Consider the following 27,377-nt stretch of genomic DNA (forward strand, 5'->3'; position numbering starts at 1 on the left):
GCAAAGCCACTCTCCGTGGTCATGCCAAAAAAGGACAGATTATTCTACAGGGCATTTCAGTCAAGATGCTTTGCCTACCAATAGTAAAACTTCATATTGTCTACACACAACCCAACACCAATTGAAGCAAACTACTCGAGCGTTTCTGTGCTCTTTGAGAGGCAGCCAAAAATAAATTGGTGTCACAAGTTTATTGCACCATTATGAAAAACAGAGAGTAGAGTGGGTGAGGTCTGAACTCACAGTTTGGGCTCTTACTTCTAATCCCCACATGGCAAAAACTCATTTCACATGACTTAAGTACAAGGGCTAAAGAAACAACACAGGCTTCTGATACTATGTCTGCAAGCAGAAGGGAATGACCACAGAATCCCAAAGCACTCTTTTGTTTCCACTGGAAAGAAAGCAAATCGAATCACAGTCACTTACTCTCTGTTGGCAGCACTGGGGGAAGTGTGGTCTTAGGCTTCTTGGTCTTCTTCTCAGTAGGCTTTGAGGTCTTTGAGGCATCTGCAATCAAAACAAATAATAAAATACAAATCCTATTTGAAAATCAATAATGAAAAAGCTGTCTAATAAAAGGTTTATTTGGGATCTTTCTGCAAAGTTAGAGGAAATTGCTCTCCTTTAGCCTTTTAAGAAGAATTTTCTGCACAGATTTGCTGGAGACTGCCACATTCTGAAAGGAAGAGGGAGCAGAGAGGGAAAAATCCTCTACAAAAGCAGCTCAACTAAGAAACCAAATAAGCAGCTAGACTAGAGGTCCCATCTAAGCTGATAGATATTTTAGCTGAATAGACCAAACACAGAGTGCACAAAGCTGTTTAGGCAGTGCAGAGAAAAGGGAAACAAAGCCGTATTAAAACATCACTTCATTTAAAATAATCTCTTGCCATGTAATTCTTCTATTCCATTGTCTGTGTGATCAATTCAGATTAACCCATTTTGAAGAGTAACATTTCCTCAATCTGTTTAAATCTTTCCAAGAAGATATTCTTGACTATTTGTTTATTCCAAAATAGAAACAGCAAAAGGGACACCACAGGACTGAGGTTTGATGGATTCTAGTATTTCACAATTGCACAGTTCTTATCCACAAACTGCTCATCACTGCGGACTACACCAACAGCTAAGAGCCAAAAAAGGTCCCCTCCATGCGTATCCCACATGAGATATAAATAAAAGATACAACTTTTGTTTAAGGTTATTCCAAGCTGAGCACAATCACAGGGCTGGAGCACCTCTCCTATGAAGGAAGACAGGCTGGAGAGCTGGGGCAGTTCAGCCTGAAGAGGAGAGGGCTTTGGGGAGACTTTAGACCTTCCAGTAACGAAATCAGCTCCAAGAGAGCTGGGGAGGGACTTTTCACAAGCATCTGTAGTGCCACATCAAGGAGGAGTGGCTTTAAGCTCAAGGGGGCAAAATTTGTATTAGACATTAAGAAATTTGTCGCTGTGAGGGTCATGAGGCACTGGCACAGGTTGCCCAAAGAGGCTGTGGGCTTCCCATCCCTGGGGCTGCTCAAGACCAGGCTGGATGGGGCTTTGAGCAACCTGATCTGTGGGAAAAAGTCTCTGGCCATGGTAGGGGTTGGAACAAAATGATCTTTAAGGTCCCTTCCAACAGCAAACCATTCTAGGATTCTATGACCTAAAATGCAAATCTAACAAGCTCTGCTTGTTAGATTGCTTGATCCTGACATTTATCTTTGGAAGAGAGATTATGATTATAGATTATGATCTCAGCAATAGCTGTATCACTTTACAGCTTTCAAATATTCAGCTTTCAGAGTGAGTGAGAGAGCTGTTAGCTACCAGAGAAAAAGATGACATAAATGTTATGGAAACAGCTATTTTAGTCACCTTCTTCTAGGTGCTAGTGTGTGAAAATTCATCTAAGTTTCTTAAAAAGTTAACAGAGGAAGAGAGAATGTCCTAGTAAATAATTCAGAGCAGGAGGCTGTGTAAGAGTTCAGACACTCAGATTCTACAGATCTGTCAACTGAAGTCAAATGTCTCTCCAATCTTGAATCCCTGATGTCAAAAGAAATATAATGATTATGGTTACGTAGTCTAAAAATCAGCATCTGGAATCCTGACAGTGGACTGAAGAAGGGAGAAATCTGAACTCTTCTTTTAGATCACAATCCTAATTTAAAAATAAGCCATCCTCTCTGCCAGTCTCAGACACGGGATATCAAATGGCGTCTTTCCTAAATAGCTGGAGTTTGCTATGGTGCCATTCGTCAAAAACCTCTTCTCAGCAGCATGCCAGTGGAGAATGAAAAAGGCCCATGAGGCAGCCAGTATGGAGGTGAGGAATGTGGCCATCCTGGTGCCCAACACGACGTGAGCAGTAAGCTCCCAATGCCGTGGGTGCCGGCACCACAGAAAGCCAGAGAGCTGAGGTAATGTCATTCACAGCACCAGGCAAGGAGCTCACAGCCTCCCATGACAGAGGCTCTGTGAGCCAAACTCTACTGCAGCCTCCTAGAGCATGCATTGTCCAGCAGGAAACCTGAAGTGGGATATAGGCTAAAGGAAGCTTCAGGAAGAAAAGCTGCTACTTGAAGGAGATCAGAAAACAGGAAAAACGCATAAGTGACTGAGACAAAAGTTGCTTGGACAGCTGTAGAGAACTACTGTATGCTAAGCTTTTGATGATCTAATCCCTCAACACTCTGCATCTCTGGTGGTTAAGGTGTTTCAGGGACTAGATTTTGCTTAAAGCCTCTTCTTTGAACTTCAGCACTGACAAAATTTATTACTTTAAATTACAGAACCATAAGCAATAGCTTATCAAATATTTAAGACAGATTATGCTGTAACCATAATATCAGAGAAGGTATTTGTATTGTAATTGTAATTTTATGTGTGATTAATTCCTTTTCCAGTTACATGAAGACTGACCTTTAGTGAGGAGTTACAGAACCACATTCTTACCTTGTGTCATGTAACATTAGGAAAAAAATAATAGTTTTCTTTTCTAGATATCCTTCCATAAATACCACAGCCATGAAGGTTCAGTACCCCAGTTCTGCTCTTAGGCTTTCTGTCTAGCTTTGTGCTCATTTTAATCACAGTGGAAAGTCTCAGAGTATTTAAAAATAAGCTCACCAGAAGGTGAGTTGATAAGGACATTTTGTTACTTAAAACCCCTTAAATAATTTAAACTCCATGGCAGCTTTATAAGCCTGAGTCTCACTCAGCCTCACCTAGGCCTTGTCCAAGGCCAAGGCTGTTTGACAAGAGTACAGTGTCATCAGCATGACCACAGCTGAAAACAAGTACCTCAGTCAGTAAATTATCCATGTTCTAACACTGTGGAACTCAAGGCTGGTTGAGCTGGTAATTTGTTTATTTTTGCTCACTTTCAGTAGAAAACCAAAAAACTAAATATCTGTGAATGCAAAGAACTGGGGAGTTGTAGAGTGAGAAATGTGTCACACAGTCCTGAGGCAGACTGACACCCAGACTCACACAGGGGGTTCTCACTGTCTCTCAAATGATGCACACAGCTCAGAAACAAATCTTACAAGTTCAGCTCACTGCTCTGAAAACCTTCTAGAAATACAGTGGGCAGCAGGAGAATACAGATTATTTCACAGAGCATCCGGAGCCCTTGGTTCTGTACTGTCTCTCTGCTCATGCTTCTTCATGGGAGACACTGAATTATCTATTGATCAAAAAGTGCGAAGGAAAGGGGGTAGAGTTCTTTGGGGGTTTTTTTTGTGCATGTAAGTAGCTCCTAATGGTCATTCTTGGGAAATAAGTTGGAAAGGAGGAAATTCTAAGGCAGGGTTTTCTTGTACCCAGCACAGCACTTACCTTCTACCACCACTTTGCAAGCACACTCAGCTTTCCCTGCTGGGTTCTCAGCTATGCACTTGTACTCGCCCCCATCTTCAGGCATGGCCTTCTCAATGGTCAGTGAGCAGAGTGTCCCTGTACAATGGAGGGAGAGATTAAACACATGTTAGGCTGCAGCTCACAAAAACCTTAGTGCTAGTAAGGAGCAGAAGGCATCAAATGAGCCAGTCCTTCATTACAGGTGATCTTCTCTGCTAGAAAAAGCTGTCCTTAAAAATTCAGCCTTATCAGAGCTGTATTAATGCTAAATAAATCAAAAATTGAATCTTATTGCTTTTCCCTAGGATACTCCAAGTTGTCCCTGCAGCCCTGAATTAAAGGTAGAGAAGACCCAGAGCAGCACCTCTAGAGCTGCTCTCCTTTGTCTTTCAGCAGTGATCAGAAGTCCTCACTTGGGTGACTTTTTTTCCAAAAGTGCTCATAGTGTAGGACTGTGAATAAGAGGGTTCCTGTCCAATGCCCATTATCAAAGTTTTGATTCAACCTTGCCTCTAGCACTCCCCTGAGCATTCATGTGTGAGAGCAGAACTTCAACCTAGTGCCTAAGTTTAAAAACAGCACTGAAAGACATTTTCTTTTAGCTTGAACTGCCTAATAAATAACTGCCTGTAAAATATCCATTAGAAAGTCCATTATATTAGTGGCAATCAAATTTATCACTGCAACAAATCCATTTCTTTTCAAACAAAACCACAAAATTTGACTTAATTGGGTTTGCAGAAACAGGATGCGACATAAGCTCGTTATTTACCGAGGGAAGCTTGGTATGACCCAAGGGAAATTCATTTCCTCTTAAAAACTAAAACTCTGTGAACCCAAACAGAAGTTGTTCCCAGTAGATGGGGGATGAGGAAGAAGAACCTTGTCCCTTACTTTCACTTGCACTGCTTGGAACAATGAAGGACTTTCCTCCCCAGGGTTGACCCCAGTTAAAATGTTCCACATTTTCCCATTCCAAATATCCCTAATTAAGTGAAGGTGAAGTGTGGGTTTGCTTTCTCCTTCTTCATTGGGAAGCTGGGTTTGTCCCCTAAACAGAGCTGAGGCATTGTGCACTTCTGCCCGTTGCTGTTGGCCTGTCCAGAACACCTCCACCTTCCACTTACCTCAGCTGCAGTAAAACCTTCCCCCTTTCCTTCATTTGCCTTTCTCACAGCCGTTCCTAATTAAAGAATTGAAGGGATGGGTTTTTTTCAGATATTTACCCTGTTTCCTGATATGTAAGGAAATCTCCCAGCACCTTTCTCTCTATGGTAACTGGAAGCCTCCCAGAGTGCTCAACCCCATCAAATGCATCCCCTGTGATGTGGGAAATGGCGCAGGGACAAGTGATACTGGTCCATGAAAAGGACCTTGAGAAGAACTCCTCTCCATCTGAAGGACTTTAGGAGTTTACTGGTTCTCTTTGGAGATGAGCTCTGTTTCTTTGTTTGGACATGGCACTTCTGCTCTTGGCATTCAGATTTGTCTCTCATTTTAAACCTGGATGTCATTATTCAAGAAAAATCTTATAAAAACATTCAAATGGTTTCCAACAAATTTGGTCAGCCAAAACCACACATCCGTTAGAAGAAAATTATTTTTTTCCCTCTTTATCATTCTCCACAAAATCAAGCAGCTCTAAATGATGACTATTATCCCCTGAGAAATGATGTGAAAACTCTCAGAAGAGGAGCACTGACCCCTCACTCACATGGGCTGTGCTCAGCCAACCACAGGGTGAAAAGAAAATCCACGTGCCCTCCCCGAGGCAACGCTTTTCCATGAGTCAGGCTGAAGCCAAAAATGTCACGAGCTGCAGTTCCATTCCAAATGGAGGAGAGACAGTAGAAAAGTATTCATGCAGGCATCTAGCAAATATAAATTCACACGTCTCTGCTGTTTAAAGAGACGTTTGGAGAGCAAGCCAAAGATAACTTCCAGTCTAAGAATTTATATAAATCTATGTAACATGATTAGAAAAGATTGCAGATTGAAACCTAAAGATGCTATTGAAAAAGCCCATAAGCTATGGAACAAAGACACATACATATCAAGGAGACCTCTGGCCACCTTACTGCAGGAGAGGAGCCTGGCCTGTAAAAATAACTGTATCATTAAGGGACTGGAACAATGCAGAATTTACTTTAGCTTCTGCAGGAGTTTTCTACCTGTTCAAAAGCCCTTCCCCAGCTCATTGAAGACTAATACAGGGTCACTCCTCAACACTCATTTAATGAAGTGATTTTGTGAGAAAGAGGGTGAAGGAAATCTGGTTTTTATCAAGTGCCATGCCCTTTTCCATCCTAACTCTCACCTCCCAGAAGAAATAATCTGCATCCTATTTTCCTTCACTTCTTCTTTCTTCCAAGGAACTCCATGGGAACAGCACATGCAAAATGCATGGGGACTGCTGGGCTTCTTGCTACCACCAGATACAGCACTACTAGCCCTCACTGGAGGAGTGAAGGGAAAATGAGGCAATTTGGGTCACTCTCCTTTATATAGCAACTAGTATTCATGAAAATGTGGACCACTAGAACTAGGTATGAAATTGGCCAATGGATCAGAAAGATTTGGCCAGGTTGGATCAGGAGTATAAGGGAAGGCTGAGGGAGAAGGGAAGTCAAAACTTCATTTTCACAGAAAACCAGGAAAAAACCCCAAACTACCAAAACCCAGGCAAAACTTGATGAGATTTCATAAGGACAGGAAGCTTCCCAACCTTCCCAACCAGGCCTATGTTCTGTGATCTAGAGTCAGTTCCCGGGGCTAGAAGGGCAAATGTCTTTCAATGAAGTATTTGGTATTTCCTCTGCAAACCCCATCATGCCCTGAAACAAGCTTATTTTCTCAGAACTGCTAGAAAGCCCAGACTGGTTATTCTGAAATCCTGGCCCTTCACAAATCCCAGTCAGCTAAAAATGCTTGCTATCTATTTTGTCTCCCTCAGCCCTCTGTTTTTGTTAGGAACCAGGCCATGGATCATCCTTAAAGACTGTCACCGAGTGCAGGATTGGAATAAACATGAATACTGGAATCTACCACTTAGACATTGGGACTGGTGCAGCCCTAGAACAGACCTTAACAGCCACAGAAGCTGATAGTTTACTGGAGACTCTGGTGTAGATGCGGAAAGCCTTACCCTTGAATTTTGAGCTATGAAAGGGTTCTCTGACTTACTCAAAAATAGTGCAAGACAGTTTAAAATATCTCCAGGCTTCTACATTCTTTCCATGAAACTCCAGAGAAAGTCAACCTCAGATACAAAACAAATACACAAACCAACAAAACCAGCTCCTTAGTCCCATTCCCCAGACTGGCACCTAGCTGGCCAAACTCCTGATTCCAATGGAGGATGCAAACTCCAGTTTATGGCTTTCTCATTTGTATCCCGTGGTATAAGAAAGCGCTGTGGAGTATTTAGGCAATATTAATAAACACTGGTCTGTGAGAAATTGTGCCTAATTTTTGAAAGGAACTCATTGGCCTATAGTGCTAGTTTTCTAATAAATCTCAAATTGTCTGGGCAAGTTCAAATATTTGCTAGTATCACAGTCATGTTTAAAAATGAGAAGTGGATTGACCAGGAAAATATTGACTGCAGCTACAATGACAACAGGAAAAACAGTGAAACAAACACATGAATTTCAGAGAAGAAAAAAATGTCAAATGTAATTATTGATAATTGATAGAGTTTTAAGGAAAACAGTGTAAGAAACTTACTTTCATGATTCACAACATTGACATTTAACCAGCAAATGTATCTGTGCAAAGGTAGTTTTCTTAACCCATACTGAACTATTTGTGATATATCACAATTTTCTGCTTGTAATTAATTTTACATTACTATATTAATGACATTGACTTATGAGGAGTTAGAGCTGTTAAAATTAAAATCTCCTGAGGAAGCTGACAATAGGAAATCATCGCTCAGTTTGTTTCTAATGGATTTCCTCTGTGATCAGACTAGGACCCAAGCTATTAAATATTTTAACCTATGACGTGGAAGTACTCATAAACTAACTTTTGTAAATTTACAGATGCTAGAAAGAATCTTGGAAAGGGAAAAGATAGCAGGGCATTTATTTATTCATTTTCTTGTTAAGCTGAGTCCCATTCATTCAAAGAAAGTGGGGCTTGAGACTGTGAGAAGGCAAGCACTGATGGCAGCAAGGGATGCTGGATATTCAGGAGGTTTAAAGGTTTAAAGGAGAAAAGACAAACTTGAATTGTGAGGTAGAAAGAGGACCAATAACCTCCAGTAAGAGCAGTAATAGTAAGGTGATCTCCTCACTGATGCTGATACCCACACACAATTCTGCTTCCTCTTTTCTAAATAAGATAATAAACTAGCAAACAGCAACTGGAGAGGAGGCATTGGAAAGAAAACCAAACCAAAACAACGCCAAGCCTCCAAGGGCTGGATGAAGTGCATCATGGAGAGAAAGTTAGTAAGAGATTGACTTGTCAAGTTTTAAAAGAAAGAGAAAGCTATCTTGGTTACAGAGCCATAACCTTTCTGTCATGTTAGAAATAAGGCATTGTTCTGTTTCTTGATTTAATAACAAAACTCTTACTAGAATAGACTTCACAATAAATTGCCAGTGGTTATAGGAAATCTCTCTCTTTTGCTGTATTTAAATCCACACTATATGCATTTTATGGAAGAGGAGAGATTCAAACATTAATGACAGTGCAGAGGGAAATGTGGCCTGTGACAAACATGGTATTGTGTCAGAACTGACCCTCAGATGATCTTCCTAACCTTAAATTTTCCCAAGACGCTTCTATAAAGTGCAAAATGTATCTACTTTCAGCAGTACATAGAGTGGTGTTAACGATACACCAAATTCTTGCTCAAATTTAATTAAAAAGAAAACAAGTCATGGCAGATCCTGGCTAGACTGGCATGATTGATAGGAAGATTTAGGAGTTAAGTCACAAGAAAGTTGTTAAGGCATTATTGCTAATAAGATTATCAAATCTTTATGCTGCCAAGAAACTTGGGAAGCAAAAAATGCTTGCTTAGACAAAGCAATACAAACTCAGGCATTTTCTAAGCTACACCATCACTGCTACCTGAGTGTATATCAAACAGTTCCTCTTCCATCTAGATAGTCACAGAGTACTTAATGTATCCAATAAAAGCTGAGCAAGCTGACTTAAAAATGGCAAATGTGTGAGTTTAGACTTGCATTCACCTGTACACCTCAGCTGGACAGTTTACTAAGGATGCTGTGCAAAACCCTTTCACTGCCATCTTATAGAACAGCTTTTGGGACCATGCAAGAACTTTCTCTGTGGATTTTCTGTCCAGGAGCAAGTCATACAGCAGGAGAGTGGCACAGGGAACTGCTGGGCCAGTGCTATACAAATGTAAAACAAGATGGGTCCTGCTTCTAAAGGGTTCACCCTGTGAGGAAAATTGTTCTACTCAGTCCTTATATGTCTAACTTCACTGCAATGTCTGCTAGAGCCTTCTTAAAAACTTGTTTTCCAAACAAAAAGCCCCCTATAACTTCAAGTAAAGAAGCCTCTCATTAAATTGCCTCTTCACCATGCATCACCTACCCCATACCGTACAAATGTATAATGCTCTAATTTATGGGAACTTTTTATTGCTAGTACCCATTTATTTTGATCTTTAATGGGCAAAAAGCACATGAATATCTATCTCAGGAATGTAGATAATTGGACTCTGACAAGTTTAAAAGAAGAAAAATATAAAATCAAACCATTAATAAAATTGTACCGCCTCAGAAAAATAGTACAAGAGCTCACTTTTATCACTTCGTCATAAAAATGATACATGAGGCAAAAAATCGTGCCAATCAACCAACAGAGTACTGTTTGGGGAACTGTAAAAAGGAATGGAAGAACAAGTGCACTGATGTTCATGATTTCAAAGGGAAAGTAGTTGAAATGTAAAATGGAAGGAACGTGACACGCTATCAGCTATTGTTGTAATTGTGGCATTCAGGATAATGCTGCCCAGATTCTGACTTCTAACTACACTTAACCTTGGAAAAATGGAATACACTGCAAGGCCCAGATTAACTACCATAAATCAGCACAAATGCTGCATAAATATGCCTGAAGATGAAGATGATTTTTAGAGCAGGGTTTAGCTTTTCTTTTGGCCTTACCAGTCTATTCTGATGCTGGTGTTTGTACACAGGCTTCCCCAATGGTACGGGGCAGGGATAACACTCTCCCTTCTCCTGCACTCCAATGGCTAAACTGCCTTGGGGGGGAAATTCAGTGTCAGTCAGGCTCTGCCAGCACAGAGAAGACCTGTGAACAGCGTGGCTTCTAACTGGTCAAGGGCCTCCCTATCAACTAGGACAAATATGCCAAGGAAAGTTATTTTCAGTGGGTGACTACACATTGTTTTTACACAGTTTGCCTGTCCTCTTATACTTCTAAGTTTGACCTTCCTGGCCAAATAAGCCACTGTTTAATCACATGTTCCTGAAACTGAATTTTAAGTATTTGTCTTCACAATATATTTGGCACCAGGTAATGAGCAAATTTCTGTCTCTTTTCTCTCACTCTCTCTCTCTCTCTCTCTCTCTCTCTCTCGGGAATGACAGAGAGGAATAATTCAGTTTCCAAAATACAAATACATAGCATTCTGGGGGTTCGTGCATTTACTTACACTGGCCAGTTTGTGGGACAGTATTCCATACTAAGATAGGCTAGTACTGTGGCTAAGAAGCAGATGGACATGCATTACTCTAGATATGGAATTTTCCAGTATCCAACTTATTAAGAACATGTAAGTTATTGTGAAATACCGCTGGTGAATCTGTAAAAAACCCCGTGGTCACCAGCAAACATCACAACAGCACAAAAGCAGTTGGTGAAATGGCCAAGAACATTTCTAGATCTATCCTCTTCCATAGTGGATTTTGTTGCTGAACACAAGGAGGAGCAAGGTCATACCAAAATGGCTTTGCAAGCCCACTAAGGTGAGCTAGGTCTGTTTGCTCTGAATTGCTCTTCTTCCCCACAGACTTAGCCTTCTTTCAGGTGAGGATGACTCTAGGACATTACCTCCAGGGCACATTAAATGCTGCTCCCAGCTTTGCTAAAGGCACTGCTGCTGAAGTACACTTGTGGGTGTGATGGTGTTGCATTTTTAGTGTTTGGAGCAAAGGATGGATCTTTGCCTTTGGCCTGCTGTGTACTGCCTCCAGTGTTATTGTTGCTCTCTATGTTTAAAGCTGCTCCAAACTCTATCCATGAAACTAAGCCATACAGTTTCCCTATTGAACAGTATTTCCTGATAGTGAATGAATTTGCTATTTCTCAGTTCTATTCTGTTATAAGAATAATTTAATAATAATAATAATTCCAGTTATTCCTCCTCCTCTTTTGGTTCCCTCAAGTATGTATGCGTTCCTAATTAGGGAAAAAGAGAAAACTGAATCTCTATGAAATCTGGAACTTACTTATAGTATCATGCATACTTTAAGTAAGTTCTTAAGTAATTACTTAACAGTTGGCATGAAAGAATCTTATAGTGAGAGAGCAGCAACACATTCTTCTCCAAGAGCCAAAGCTAGCAGGTACTGTCAGGAAAAAATCAAAATTTGCCATCATGCAATACACGCTCTCTGTGTACTAGAGGGTATGTAATAAGGTTTAAAAAAACAGCTCTAACCCTCATTCCTTGTCTTTCCATTAAAGGACAAAACTTACAGCCCAGTGTAATATTTCTTTCCAAGATCCTCTGCAAATATGTGCAGAAGAAAGCCTGCCTTTGAGGTACTGATAACACTCACTACTAAGCATGATTCAAGTGTAGCAATGCAGGTACTAAAGGAACATAAGGACAGTGTCTTCATTCCCTGCAAGAAGCTGTCCTGGAACAGTGGATTCCTTTTGCAGGACTGGCCTTTGATCCTGACCTCGGTGGAAAGCACTGTGAATGCCTGACACCTTGGAGTGTTGTGACCAGGTGTGTCACCCAGCCCAGACCGGATGGAAGAAACCCTGTGCCCTGCTCAGACAGGTGGCAGAGCCTTTCTGGGCATCAGGATCACTTCACTGTAAACAGCTACCCTTGATTTGCAGCTCCACAGTACCATTTTATAGAGGGAATAGGAGTTGGGGGATTGTAAGAGTCAATTACTCAGGTGATTTCAGTGAAGAAAACAGCTTTCTGCAGCACCATGAAAGCTCTGGGACTTTAGGGGGCTCCACCATAGCTCAGAAGCTTTGCTACAGAGGTGCTGTCCGTCTGATGTACTTTGACAGGAGTCATGGAACTTTGGGATGCATAATTTCTTTTTCACTCTGAGCAACTCCAAGAAAAGCCTTGAAATCTTGCTTTCAGCATAAGGCTAGCTAAACTGACTGATTCTGTCAGTCCTTTTTATAAGAATGGCATTTCCAGTCAGTGTTTTCTCATGTGCATGACACTTATTCTATACAGTCCCCTTGGGTGAAAGTTAGTGTACTCATTAAAAAAACCAAAAAGCATTATGCTACTTCAGACACAGGCCAGACACAATGCACCTGCTACCATTTGCCTTTCTCCATCTATTTACTCTGGTATCTCCTTAATGCACCACCTGAGTACCCCCAGCCTCCCTGAAGACAATATCTGACTGCATCCACTTCAGGAGAATGCCCGTGTTAGTCTGCTTGGGGCACTGCACAAGGATTCACTGCTTGTGAGGAACTGTTCTGTACACTAATTTGGTTCTCCTTTGGTAACACTAAAAATAGTCTGGATCAAATCAAGGAAGATTCAAAAGTAAGAGTGCAGACCCCTGTGTCAAGCTACAATTCTCACTGTGAGCATGAACTTTTTTGCTATAGTGTGCCAGAGGGTATCATTCTCCAGATAATTCTCTCAGTGTTTTAGGGAACACATATGAAGTAAAGAAGAGGTTTTTGTACTATCAATTGTCCTTCCTTCCTATTTTTGTCCCAAGAAAATATATTTTATCTAGATACAGCATTAGCTTTCATGCAAAAAACAGTCTAGTGAGTTTGATCACCCAAAATGTGAAATACAAAGGAATCACTCAGTTTGAAAACAATAAGTATTCCCTTTAGGGACTTCTACCAAATTCTATACAGCTTTGAAGTTAGTTAAAAGTCACCAAGCTAGTGGAGTTCAAATATTTCAATGCTTGTAATGGCAGCAGAAGCATCTGTGGTGGGGCATTAAATACACTGGAAATCTGTTCTCAACTCTGATCTTAACTTCCAGTTGTAGTAACTTCTTTCTATGACACAACCCCTCTTTGCTTCTGTGTTTCTTATTGCAATAAAAAGTCTGAAATATTAAACATACAGAAGAATTCAATTAGAATTTGTAAACCAGCAGTAATATTATTATGTTTTCAATGTTCTAAATCCTTAAAGTTCAGTTTAAATAAGCATCATGTACCAGCTCCTTAAACAACGTTAGCAATGTAAACAGCATTTAAAAATGCAAGAAGTTCAACTTCAGAAAATTTACATCTGCAGGCTGTTAAAGGGGAATCTGCAAGAAATGTCAAACAATGCTGTTCCTTGTGTACCCACTGAAATAATAAGAAAGCTGCATCTGGAAACAGTTACTGGCACAGGACTTAAATAAATATTGCATTACCTTTAATGAACTAAATATTATTAATCAAGAGCCAGATATAACAATATGCCATCCAGCTGGCTTGTAATGCAATTAATTTACCTTCTTGGGAGATGACAATAGACTTCGACGATTTGATGGCTTTGCTGTCTAGAGTCCAGGTGACAGCTGCAGGGGGATCAGAGGAAATCCGACATTGTAAGACCAATTTTTCACCATCAGCTACTTGAGCATCCTGAAGCTTCTCTGTAAAGGAGGGTGCTGTTCCTTTGCTTGCTGGTGGTTTGCTTGCTGGTGCTTTGTTTTCAGGTTTTTTCCCAATTATTCCGCCATCCACCACTGCACACCCATGTTCACAGTTTCTGTCATTCTTCTCCTCTTTTTTCACCGCTGGTTTGGCAACAGGGGCTTGAGAATTGGGGGTCGCGTTCTGGGCTTCAGAGTTGGCACGAGCATTGGGTGCAGGGGTGCCAGCACTGCCATTCTCTGCAGGTGGCTTTTTCTTGGCGCCCAGCACAGACCTGAAATCTGTCACTGCAGGTTTAGGAGGTGGCACCTTCTCTGGCAATGGGGTTTTTGGGGTGCCCTTCTTGCCCAGCACAGAACGGAAGTCCACCTGCTGGGGAGCATGGACTTTCCTCTCCTCCTCTGACAAGGTCTTGGGTTTGACCTGCCGCTGCAGGTTTGCTCGGAAGTCCATTTGCTCGGCTGGGATTTCTTTCAGTTCCTCCTCAGAAAAACTTTTGGTGCTGACTTTCTTGCCTAAAATATCACGGAAATCAAGTTGTTCAGCTTCCTGCTGCCTCAGGCTCTCCTCTGTGTGCTCCCGAGTTTCCACTCGCCTCTTCAGCACGCCTCGGACGTCTTCCTGCTCTTCCTCAGCTACTCTGGTTACACTGCTGTTCTTTTTGAAGCCACTTGTTCTACCAAATGTTAGTTTACCATGATCTCCACCATCTCTTTGCTCTCCAGAGCTGGCTGATTCCCTCCCACTATGATCCGAAAAAGAAAAGAAAGAGAGAGCCAGGAAAGGGGCTGGTTTAAAAATGTCAGGGAACAATCTCAGAGCAGGAACAAAATGTGTTTATAGAAGGGGAGGTTGATTAGAGGAGCATACTCCATTAGTTTATTGCATCAATGATGACTTCAGGAGCCATATAAGGGCACAAACAAAAAAGATCCTCTCTACTCTGGCTTGGTACAATGTGCTTAGCTTGTATGATGAAAACAATTTGTTAGGTCACATTTGGGGATTAGGTTGAACAGCAGCCAGCCTGGGTCTGTAAGGGCAGGGAATTAACGGAGCAAAAAATAGAACCCACCCATGCAAGTCCCTGGGAAAAATACTCACTCTCTGAGCATTTCTGCTGTGGAAGCTGAACTCTCCCGCAGCATCAGAGACACCTGGCAGCTGCATTCTCCAACTTGGTTCCTGAAATATTTAAGTGAAATCAGAAAAACAGGGTTTTTTTCCTCTGTAACTTGCCTGAGCTAAGTGATTGTGTATTGCACTAAAGGAGCTCAAACCCAGTGTGGCATTCCCCTTTTCCATGCCCACCACTGTGGGGATTGACTGGGTGGATTTGGTCCCCTTATTTTGGAGCCAAGCTATCTCAAACAGCTTTTACAGATCTGTTGCTATCTGCACTGGGAACAACATACTCCCTGAAGAAAAATCAAAGCAATTTGCAGAACGAAGCAGCTGCAAACAAACAAGCTAAAGGAAAATAAATACAAAAACTGGAAAATCAAGACAGAGGAAAGGGCTATTTTGCAAAGCTGAAAATCTTTCCAACTCTGCCTACTGTTTATTTATTCAAACCCAAGCTCTTAAGTTTTCTAATGTTAAGATATTAAAAACAGGGTCTCATTTCCTTCCCTCCCCTCTGGCCCAACCAATCAGCAAACCCATCTACACAGATTGCTCCAGCCTGTACATGTTTATATTAAAAAACATAAAAGTGTCACCATATATGGTGCTGAGTACTTATTCTTCCTTTTGCAGAGGAATGCCACGGATGCCTTCAGCAAAGGGCTCCCATTAAAGAATTCATTTAAAGTGCTCCCTGCTCCCCTGAAGCTCCCTCCCTCTCGCAGATATATATCATTCTTCCAGCCCCAAACAGCTCTTCTCTGCTTAACACAGGAGATGCCAAAAGCAAAAGTTAACTCCTCCAGGGCAGCAGTTGTGCAACTATCGCCACCACTCCCCTGACTGCTATTAAAAAACCAGAATTGAACTGATTAAGGACTAGAGAGATCTTTTATTAGTGAAAACACTTCTGTCCTTCCCAGCTTAGGTATAAGCTTGTAAATGGACTAGAAAGTCCTGGATTGTTTGTCTTTTTTGAACAAAAATAATTTTTGCTACTGGAAACATTTCCTGGACATGAGCAAAACACATATGTTGGAGGGGAGGGAGGCAACAGAGGCAGGTTTTCCCAGCTGTGCTCTGCTTTGAACTTGCTAGATAAGAGCACCTTGAAGTCCACTTAGCCCTGAAGTTTGAAACAGACTCAGGACTGTTAGCTTGCCATAAATATATTGTCTGGCCTGGTTTTTAAATAGAGCATGGAAATACTTTCCTAGATATGGTTCTGTTTGGGTGAAAAATACCCTACAATTTCACCCATTTTTAACTTGCAGTGAAGGCAAGATAATTAACACAGATCACAGAATCAAAGATTGAGCACAAAGCTTTGTCTTTGTAAGAGCAATTAATCACCTTCTCAGACAGATATCCCTTGATTTCTGCTGCTTCAGAAAAAGAAACAGTGGATCAGCCAAATATGAAAACTAAAAAGAAACTGGTAGGTTTGATCACAGTATCTGGATTGTAAAGACCCTGCTGATGGAAACATATCTTGACTTTAAGGCCACTAACAAGAAGAAACCAGACAAATGTTTTTAACCCTTTCATATCCAGCACTTCAGAATATGTACACTACAAACTGCTAATGAAGGCAATCCATGAGAACAGCACTGAAAGCCACAAGCGTCGTTTCCTTTAATACAAAAAACTAGATAACATCTGAGTAATCAAACAGAAACTGTCCAAAGGGCAGGAGAGGATCCAAGTCAATGCAGAGAGTATTTAAACTCAGCCCTGCACTGGACATCTGCCATTCTTATTCTTATGTGTGGCCTCCATTTGGAAGCAAGAGAAATAGAAAGAAGGCAAGACAAATGGAAAGATAAATAAAAAGAATTGCACGTCTCCTCCTCCCAACATAATGACTGGCATATAATTGTGGCAGGGTGGCAACATTGCTGAAAACATGTTTTTTTTTCATACAACGTGCTTCAAGCTGGCCCCTTTTGCCATTATTGGAACTCATGAGGTTTTTTCTCTGCTTCTCCCAAGTTTTTAAGGAAACTTTTAAGACACACTCTGGAACTGCTCATTCACCAGTGCTGCAGGGCTTTAACAGGCTGTTAGTTTACCTGAAGAGTCCTCGTGTTCAGGACTTCACACCAATCCAAAGCTGACACAGGACAAGCCATGCATGCTGAAGTATAGACAATTTGCAGAGCACATTAAATGTTGAGGCACCCCTGCTCAGCTTCTGTCATGAATGGCTGGCAAAAATATTTGTCCACAAGAATTGTGTCACCAGTGGGAGAGGTTGAAGGGACAGAGACAGCACTGTCCCAGGAGAGGAATTCAGGGATCCTGAATGTGGTCCTGACCACTGTGAAGAATGGTAGAATTTCTGCAGGACCAGTTTCTGCAAGGCGTCTTTCCCTCTGCAAATTCTTCGCATATGCGAAGAAACAAATAAGGCAGGCAAAGTAAATCCTTCTAAAGTAAGCTATTTTTCACAGGGTTTGGAAAATAAAGGAGGGGGTAAGAAAGTAGGAGATCATTTTGTTCTTTCTATTTTTAAAACCTTGGGAAGCACTTACAAATTATGGCAACAGTGGGTCATACAAGTACCTAGATGGAAAAATGATTCACAAGGTAGTTTTTTGATCTTAATTATGATTTCTGATTCAAGTGAATAGCTGAAAACCAGACTACTGGATACAAACCTTGAGTCTGTGTCTGTTCAAAAGTGTAGCCTCCCCAGGGTAAGGCCTGCTCCCAGTGAAATCAAACTGATGATTTTAAGAGCAGGGAGAACATACTTTTGTCTTCTGAATCCAGTGGCAGAGTCTAAAAAGGTGAAGTTAAAAACACTGACCCACCTTGGAGATCACAGAATGGAAAAAGAGAAACAAGCCAAGAAAAATTAAGAGGGAATCGGTGATTTAGATACCAATCTCAATCAAGAGCAATTCTGGAACCTTGGTAATTATTTTTACATTTATGCAATTTCAGAATCTAGGCAAGGCAAAGATGCATGGGGGCCGTTAGAAAAAAGAGGACCTTGCAATACATGGGCACTTCTTCAAGTCTTTTCACGCCTCTGCTGTTTGGAGTCTTGGCAATAACAATATTACTTGTGTGGCTTGAGGTTCTCTGTGTTGGCATTTTATCAACAAAATCCTAGACACAGACAGATCTTAGTGGCTCTGTTATGGTGGAATAACGATAGACATGGATAAAACCTGTGCTTTGTAGCTTTGCTGTGAAGAAGTGCCTGGAAGTGTTTACTTTTGCAGGACTGTTCTGTAAAATGCTCATGCACAGGACTAATCTTTAAAATGTCAAGGAATATTAATAAAAAAGCCCACCAAAAACAAATAAAACCCCAGCTGCAAAGCCCGAGGCAATTTTAAAAATAGCTCTGTATCCTATTGTGGGATCAGTTTTCCCTGGAATGGCTTTTATGTTCAAAATATCTCGAAATACTAGTTTCTTGGCAGAACCTACTCAAATATTTTCACTGAACCTTAGATGAGACTTATTGTCTGCTTGTCCCTAGGAAGCACAAACTCCCTGGAGGAACAGGAAAAAAGCACAGTTGTAATTATACTGGGGGGGACATTCTGAAATTTCCTACCAGCCTACGAAATGTGAAATAAAAATTGCAGAGTAAATGACTTTTTTTTTTTCAAGAATGAACTGAAAGGGGCAAAGAGGTCTATCCCTATTTACAGCTGGTGCCTCAGTGCAGGTAACAGCAAATCCTCAGGAGGAAGTTTAGCAGCTTTTCTGTGAGTTAAATGGAGAGACAGTCCAGACTCCAGAAATCTTGAGGCCCAGAGAAAGCAACTAATCTACTGGATCACAACTCTATCTGGTAAAAAGCAGAACAGCTCTACTGGCTTCAGAGGATGCACTGATATACCTCACTTGAGGGTTGTGGTGGGAGTGGGGGAGAAGAAAACACTTAATGTCTGAGAAGACAAAGGTTAACAAAGCAGATGATTTGTTTAAGGAACTGCAGGATGGTTCTGAGGTCCCTCATGTTGACTGTATTGCTATAAAGATAAAGGTTTTGCTCAAAAAGCAATCTCTGCTCAGTTCTCACAGGGTTTTTGTTTACCTCTTCATTTATGATGTACACACTGAGTGAAAGAACACAGAAAAGTCATATTGGGATAACAGGATACCAGTGCCTGCATCACTGGAAAGATACAAAGGATGAGAGGGGAAATAGATATATTTATTTTTATGAGTAAGGAAAAAGATTTTTATTTTCTAGATTAAGCATTTTGCAGGCTGTAAAATGTCTAAATTTTAATAGATGGACTGCAGAAGTGGCTAAATCTGTTCTTTTAGCATTTATGCAACACTATTTCTCTGAGCCTGAGTCATAAGAGGTTCAATGGAACATTATTAGGACAATTAAAATGGAAAATGCAAATATAGAGGAATCATAGGCCTGTGTAGGTTTAAAAAAAGGACCAGAAGAGGCTACATTGACTACTCTTCAAAAAGCCAGACTTAGCAGTCTGCTAAATAGTAAAAGGCAAAGCAAAGATGTGTTCTAAGTAATGCTGAGGGGTGGTAAACCAGAAAGCCAACGAGCAATCATGAATGGATCACACCAGGATCTCACTGGGCTCCACGTCCTTGTCAGCTCACTCTGACTGAAGGAGAAACCACCAGCAAGAGTCAAACAGGTCTTTTGTTAAACCCACATTTTTAAGACCAGAGTTTTAATTTGTGAGCAGCCAACACAAAAGGGCAATTGTGGAGGTATTAGGATTTAGAGCTTAGGAATAATGGAGAAGGAAATTGGAAAATAATTAACACTAGTATGAAAGTATGCCCAGACTAAATTAAAAGTTGGAGAAGGAGTAACTCCCTAAGAGCAGCTATGCAACCTGCTTCTAAAATTAATATGTGAAAAGGAGCTGCACATTTTATTTGAAATGAAAATGATTATGTTTAAAAATAGCCTACTGACAACTCTGTAAACTCTTTAGTGAATTGACTTATGTTTTCTCAGTTATTCCATATTTTTTAATAGACTTTTTAGGAGTTTTTGAGAGAAAGACACAAAACACAGCTCTCTGCTCTTCAGGTACTGTTAAAACTGTTTCTGAATATATAAACAATTCTCAATCAAGTATTGAAGACAAATGCAGCCAGTTCAACAGCTATTTAGTCAAGACTATTTAGTGCTGGAGATTACTGCAACTCTATTGCAAATTTGTAGTTACAGAGCTGACTTTTGGCTCCTTGGATATGCCTGAGGCTGTTACCTCTCTGTTACTCATCGTACACAACCAGTGCCTAAAAACTTATGACTTTCTATTCCCTGAACATTAACTGCAATTTTACAAATGACAGCAGGATAAAATGAGGTATCAGCATTCCCTTTGCTCTAATTGCAGCACAGCATTACTCAATATGGATTAGAAAAAGCCAACATGAATGCACTGATCTTTGTGGGATCCCCAGTTATTTCTCCTGCAAAAGGACTAGGGAATAGCTGCAACTAGCATGTAATCTGCTGTGTTGTTTTCTAGATGCAGCTTTGCTTTCTCTACTTCCCCCCAGAACTTCCTCTCATCTACTAATTGTCTGAAATAATTTATTTTCTAAGTGCGTGTTCTAGAGTTATGATAATGTCAGACTTCTACTTTGAACAAAAGGGCTCCAGTGACAAATTTGGCCTGAGGGATTACCAACTACACCTGGTCAGTACACTCAACTTCCTGCATCAGTCCCAACAAAACCCTCCACAAAGCTCTCTTGGATCTCCTTAGTCCTCTTTCATTCTTCCACCCCTGAAGTTTTGCTGAAATATGTCATTCTCTTTTCAGTTCCAGTGAAACCACCATCATACCACAAGAGAAGATGTCCACGCCCAGGGCACACACACTGAAGTGTGGAAATGTACCAGCAGAAGGCAGCAATTCTCACAGTTTCTGTTCTCTCCTGTCGAGGTTGGTGACCTGAATGAAATTGAACTGGCATTTCTAATCCTGCCAGTGGTACCAAGTGTTAGAAACACCCCTGATCCCCAAAGGAAAATAAATGCAAGGATTTCTGTAGACCTGGCCTGCTCAAACGAGCATTAGGAATGTCCCAGATGACCTGGGCCAATTGCAAACAAGCCAGTTCTGAAATGAGCTAGTTCACAATTTATTGCAGACTACAATATACTGAAGAGCTGATTTGCAAGAAGCTCATAGCACATGTGGCTCTCTCTACATAAATGTTATTAATAAGACTTGAAATTGTGTGGAAAAGCTTCATTATAGGAAATCTTGATATTCAACAGCTGTAACTTTCTAAAACGTCCTTTTCTGGTGAAAAGTGAGTGCCTCATTTGACTTTCAGTGCTAAAATATGCTGAAGCTAGTTTGTGTCTGCCTGTGATAATCTATAAAAACATACCTTTGAGCTAGGAGGCATCTACATAGTGACATATCCATCATTTGGGCCACACTGGTTGGAAAAAAAACCCTATAACTATAAAAAATTAAACTCATTGTTTACAAGCCAAATAGGTTGAATTTATTAGGAAATTAAGAAAATATGAGTAATTTATTTGCAAGTAGGCAAAGGACAATTCAGACCAGTGCACCTGGACTAAAAATTTAGTGTGTGGAGCAAATCAAATAATTTTCTTCCAGTGTAATGGACTCAAATGTCCATGATGATGAAGCTATTTTAATAAAGAAAGGCAAAAAGACTAACCAAGTAAAGCAACTACATCTATACACAGTAAATAGCATGGATTGATAACATCACTTTAAGGTTTTACACTGTTTTCTACAACCATATAGGGGATATGTAATGTTCACCATTGGAGGTGGAAAGTGCTATGACACTTTCTACAAGGTAAAGAGCCAATAAATACGGCTCTTCATTTAAAGGACAGTTATTATACCAGAATAAAATAAAATCAAATTCAAAACAACTCTTTCAGATTTTGTAGGAATGACAAGATCTTCCAAGTGTCAAAGTGCCTCATTTCAAAGATACATCAGCAAAAGGAGACTACAACATGCATGTCAGATTCGGACATTTCAAACATGGCCAGGAAACACTTTTTCCCCTTAAAGATATGGATCTTGTGTAACAGCTCTCCAGTTGTTTCCATGGAAAGAGACATCCTTACAAACACCTGGAGAGATGCCAAACATGATAAACAATAGCTCCAAAACTCAGGACACTGATTGTTGTTTTCCTTGCTAGAAATTGCTTCCCATACTGCTGCCACAAAGCTTTCTTTTACAGGTTCACAAAAAGAAACCATATTGCTTTGTTCTTTTTTCTGACTTTTCTTGTGTTTCCTCTCTTCTCTTGGAGTTTTATTAGCTCTTTTTAATCCCTCAGAAATATTCTGTTCTTTTAGTGCCCTAGTGTTTCCCTTGAATAGGATGGAACTCCTCTCTTCTTCAAGCGGGAAGTTTAACTTGAGGGTAAACAGAATTGGTCAAAGGGAAGAACCTTCTTTTTCACAGCAAACATACCTGAGCTGAATTTCATATTGCCCTGCATGACGAGACTGCACATTCCTCAAGACCAGTGTGAAGATGTCTTCATTCTGCAGGATTTCACACGCTGTTCCTGGCGTTATTTCTTTCCCATCTTTAAACCAGTGGACAGTGGGGAAAGGATCTCCAGCAATGGCACAGGATATCAGGACATTTTGCCCAGGAGCTGCTGTCACTGATCTCGGTTTGCTAATGAACCAGGGCTGAATACCATCCTGAGGTTCTGGAGTTTACAAACACAGTTTACAAACACAGTTTACAAATCAGAAGAAAATGCCAAGCTTGAATGTCACCACTAAGCTGACTAATTTCAGGGAAAGCAATCACAGGCAAGGGAAGTTATTTTGAACACGGAGGGTATAAGTTTTTAATATGAAAATAAGTCAGACTTTAATTTTGGAAGTAACTTGTGTTCGTACTAAAATTAATCATTCACTTGGCACTTTACTGGCTCGATCCAAGCTTATATTAAGAGCAAAACAAAGGGACTTTAAAGCTGCCCTAAAAGGAATCTTGGAGATTTGTCCTTAGAGAATACGGGTAGGAATAGCTTTAAGGGCAAGTAACAGTACTATAACTGCTGTGCAGTTGAGAGCTCATGCGATAAATCATCATTAACAATTGCAGAAAATCACATTTAATATAGAAGACTGACCCCAAGGCTGGATCTCAGGGGGGACTGGAGAAGAGAGGAGGGTCTGAATTCAGAGCATGCAGTGACAACAGACTAAACAACTCTCTCAAACACTGCAGATAGGCTATTCTACATTAAAAATAATAAAAGTGATTTCCACTAATTCTCAGTAGTGGCTGCGAGGAAATGTCGATATTCAGTAATACTAGAAGAAGCCCCTGTCACAAAAGCAGTGTGTGCCCAGTCACGGGCAGTTTGTAGGTACTTGAGTGTTTGCTGTGGGGTTAGAATCATGTGAGGAGATTCAAAGCTAAAATTTTTGCAGCTAGTTCTCAGACCGCAGAAATCATGTCTTCCTTACCTTCTACCACTATAAGGCTAGCATTAAAGACAGGGTACCTAGCTCCAAGAAAGCTTTTTCAAATACTAAGGACTTCAATTAGAAACAAAAACATATTAAAAGGTTTACTTTAATTCATAGTTAAGTAAGCCTGATAGTTAAAAACTGAAGCTGCATTTAGCAGAAGTTTTGCAGGGTCCCTAGAAATAGGACTCAGGAATGCATTTTTGAAATAGTAACATAATGTCCCAGAGTGAAAAGGTTTTTTTAAAGCTGCTTCTGCTCTATATCCTTTTTAATTCAGATGCAGAGACTGAGAGCTTGAGAGTTCTTCACAACAAATCTTATAAACACTCATGTATTTTAAATAGACATTCCTCCAGCACATTAGAATAAAAATTTTCTTTCACCATTTTATAAGGTAAAGAGGAACTTTATACCTTGAACTGTCAATGTAGCCTGTGTTTGACTTTCTCCTACTTCATTCCAGGCTTCACAGGTGTATTTGCCTGTGTCTTCAGGAAACACCTCCTGGATGTACAGACTGTACTCATTGCCTTTCTTCTCAAAGTGGAAATCTTCTGTCTCCTGGATTTCTTTCCCATTATGCAGCCAGATAATTTCAGGAGATGGGTTAGCTAAAAAAAAAAACAATTAACAAAAATCTGAGGCAGAACAAAACCCCACCATATGTCAATTAAGAAAAGGAACAAGTCTGAAGGTTTTTTGCCATCTGATTCTGCAAATTTATCTTCAAAACATTCAAGAATTTCTATTATTAACTCTATTACAATGCTGTGTGATGTGAAATAGTCTGTCTTCTTGTGATTAAAACACAAATGAATAAGGGAAGCATGTACACAACAGAGAGGGAGAATGAGTTCTAGACACCACAAAGGTGGTTGTTGAGAGTATCTGATACCAAAGTTCATACTGGGACTGCTCTTTTTGCAGCAATTGACAGGAACTGAATCTTGTTTGGTTGACAATAAAGCTATTACCAGTCCACTTCAACAAGAAGACCCATATTAAACTCATATCATTATATCATTCCAATGAAGAAACACTTGTACAGGTCTGAGCATGTTAACAATGGACGATGTTCAGCCACGCTGAAGATTGCATTAGACCAATCTAGCTTTTAAGAAACTGGTTCCTAGAAATATTATTTCCAAATGCAAAGACATCTGCTAAAAATATGGAAAAAACACCACACACTTTGCAGCAGGATTTACATTTTTTTAAGTAATACTGTTCTATACCTGATACCTCCACAGTCATTATCACTTGACTTCCATCCATCACTTTGAGGTCAGTCAGGCCTTTAAGGAAGACGGGTGCAAAAGTCTTGTTTAACTTTGCAGCCTGTGCACTCTCTGCCTTCTTGCTGCTCTTCTTTTCTGTGAAGTCAAAAAAAGAACAAAAGGGGTCTCTTACTGGAATTTTCATGACAAACTCTAACTGACCTTAGGCTTAACATGATTTGGAGACAGTGGTTTTGCTTCAGCTCTCAGAAGGCAAAAACAACTGAAACCACCTAAAATAGCTGTTTTGCCTTGCCAGTATTCCAAGCAGAAAGAAAAGAAATAGGAATGGAACTGTCCTCCTTCTGAGAATCCTCTTAAATCATTGTTAGCAGATATCAGAGAGTGTCACTGAGAAATTACACTCATTTTTCCTCAAGTAAACATGCTCAGGTTGAAAGAAAAAGAAAAGAAAAAAAAAAAGCAGCAAAGCAACCCAGAAACTTGTAACCAAAAATTCAATGCCTGTAATCACTGCTAAATGAATCTGAAAACCCTAGGGGATGTCAAAGGTTCCCATTGTTGTGATTGATGAGTTAGAAACGTAAGCTCACTGCAGCACAGGATTTGTAACTCTGTAAGAAATTACAAACCATTTAGATTGTTAGATGGTCAATATCCAATAGGTTTGAGTTCACCACACTCCTCTCGTGTACTTCACTTCAGCAATTGATTGATGATGGCAAAGACTGAAACCTGAGGTTGTCAATATATATCACAAAACACACTGCTGGATTAGGGCTTATAAAATTTTTCTTTTGAGGCTGTACAACTGCAGGCTGAGGCAATTTGGAATTAAATAGGTCACTTTTAAGTCTGTGATATGTTGTTTCCAGCAGCCACAGCCATTCAGAGGCTATGAAACAAGACCATTTAACTGTGATCTATATGGTACACTGGAGCAGGAAGTCTTCTCCTGCTCTAAAAACCTGAGGAAAGACACTTCTGAAGCCCAAGCAGTGATCATGACCAAATGAAAAAAGCCATAAATATTTATTGGTCCCTTGGATACACTTTTTGTTTGCTTTAGCTTGTGTTCAGACCTCTTACGTCTTGCCTTTAAAATTCCAACCCTACGTTCGTTCTATCCACATGTGAAAATATTTTCATTTCGCTTATCCCTACCTTCAAAAATTTTAAAGGAATATCAAGCACATCCAAAATAGTATTACAGCAACAGAAAGTGCCAGGCTGGAGAAAAACCACAATTCATAAAATTAGTGATTATTTAAAAATAAAAAGACAGCAACTCACTGAGAATGCCCACCGAACCTCCTGGAGGTAAAAAGTTAAGTTTGTACTGGGGTAATTTGAGCTCAACATAAATTTGGAAGCAGCCGGGAGGGGAAGTTTTTCCTCTTCTCTAGCAAAGATTTTCTAGCCAAAATCTTGTCTTGCTGGCTCATGCCAAAGGTCTTTTCTTGGCACTGAGTGGGGAGACATTGATGCATGTGAGAATGGAAATCTGGGACCTGAGCGAGACCCATTTGGATTGCTGCTATGGAAGCAAGGCTCTGAAGTGCCTGATTCACCATCAGACCACACTGATCAGTCCTAGGGCTTCCCCACAGCACCTGCCTGGAAGTGACTAATGCTGTGCAGAAAGTAGCTGGGTGAAACCCATCCACAGAAATAAACTCCTATGGTTCACCGTAGCCCTCTGTTTTGTAATGTTTACTCAGAGAAAAAGCTTCAAACTGCTGTACTAAGCAATATCAGTGCTCCTTCACTGCTCTAATGCCTTGCAGGAAATTCCCCGGTCCCTCAAAGTGAAACTCTGTCTCACAAAATGTGGGGGAAAGAAGAAATCTATATAATGAAAAAAGGAGGAAAAGAAGACAAAGAAAGGAAGAAAAGGAAAAAAACCAATAAAATAGTAAGACAGGAAATAAACATAGAGAAAAAAAAAAGAATGGATAAATGTTAAAAACATTTAAATGTTTTTAATGTAAAAACATTTAAAAAATGTTCTTGTTATCCTTTTTAATGGAAATAACTGATAACACTGCAAATCTAGAAGGCAAATATACAAGAAGAGGAAAGCAGAGAAAGAAAAACAAAGACAGAGGTGTGGCTCTAGACCAACGAAGAAACAGATCTTGTGTCTGATCAGGAAAGTTCAAGTCTTCAGAGAAGGACAGGCAACAAAAAAAAAAGTGGAACCACCTCCCACAAAGTTTAACAGTGACTAGGAACCAAATTTGCTCATAGTGGTTCAAGCAACAATTCTCTCAAAAAAGCCCTGGTACAAACAGCATCAAGTCTGAGCAGCACTCCACATCCCTCACAACTGGCTCTTTGCTCTGTTGGACTTGCAAACCTTCTCCATGTAGTCTAAATAAATGGATTTTTATAATCAAGGAAGGCAATACAGCATAACAGCCTCAGCTTATTAAAAAGAAATGTACGAGCAACTGCAGAAGAAGCAGAGAAGAATAATTTCCCATAAGGAATTTTTCAGCAATGCTAACTCCTCCAAAACCTGTGCTGCAGACATAAAAGATTCATGTACTGGAATAAACCACCTTGCACAGAGCTGTGTAAACATTACATGGAAGCAAGCAAGTACTTCACAGTAATTGCACATATGAATCACAAACCCCAAAACATTTAGGCCTCAATTTTTTAAGTTATCTCAGACAGATGTATCCTATGGTAGTGAGGAGACCCACTGGTATGAGGGACATCAAGATTTACTGGGGCTGCAGGGATCTACTCTACACTAAATTTAAGCACTGCATAGGTTAATAGTGACCTCCTGGATGAAGACCAGGTCTGTGCTTAAACAGAAACTTAGGAGGGCAAGAATCAGAAA

The 27,377-nt window shown here is 40.3% G+C and overlaps 1 protein-coding gene across 2 annotated transcripts in view; it reads right to left on the reverse strand.

The window, feature by feature from the left end:
- Nucleotides 1-27,377, reverse strand: part of MYLK (myosin light chain kinase) — a 199,490-nt gene that overhangs the window by 59,141 nt on the left and 112,972 nt on the right. For both annotated transcript variants that reach the window (XM_066323075.1, XM_066323076.1), the window contains 7 exons: nt 24,521-24,658; nt 23,699-23,896; nt 22,261-22,507; nt 14,792-14,872; nt 13,543-14,432; nt 3,828-3,944; nt 430-510 (listed from right to left, as the gene is read on the reverse strand). In XM_066323075.1, coding sequence (XP_066179172.1) covers nt 430-510; nt 3,828-3,944; nt 13,543-14,432; nt 14,792-14,872; nt 22,261-22,507; nt 23,699-23,896; nt 24,521-24,658 — 1,752 coding nt within the window. The remainder of the gene's footprint in view (nt 1-429; nt 511-3,827; nt 3,945-13,542; nt 14,433-14,791; nt 14,873-22,260; nt 22,508-23,698; nt 23,897-24,520; nt 24,659-27,377) is intronic.

The sequence above is a fragment of the Sylvia atricapilla genome, chromosome 7 (genome assembly GCF_009819655.1).
Source record: "Sylvia atricapilla isolate bSylAtr1 chromosome 7, bSylAtr1.pri, whole genome shotgun sequence".
NCBI classification, from domain to species: Eukaryota; Metazoa; Chordata; class Aves; order Passeriformes; family Sylviidae; genus Sylvia; species Sylvia atricapilla.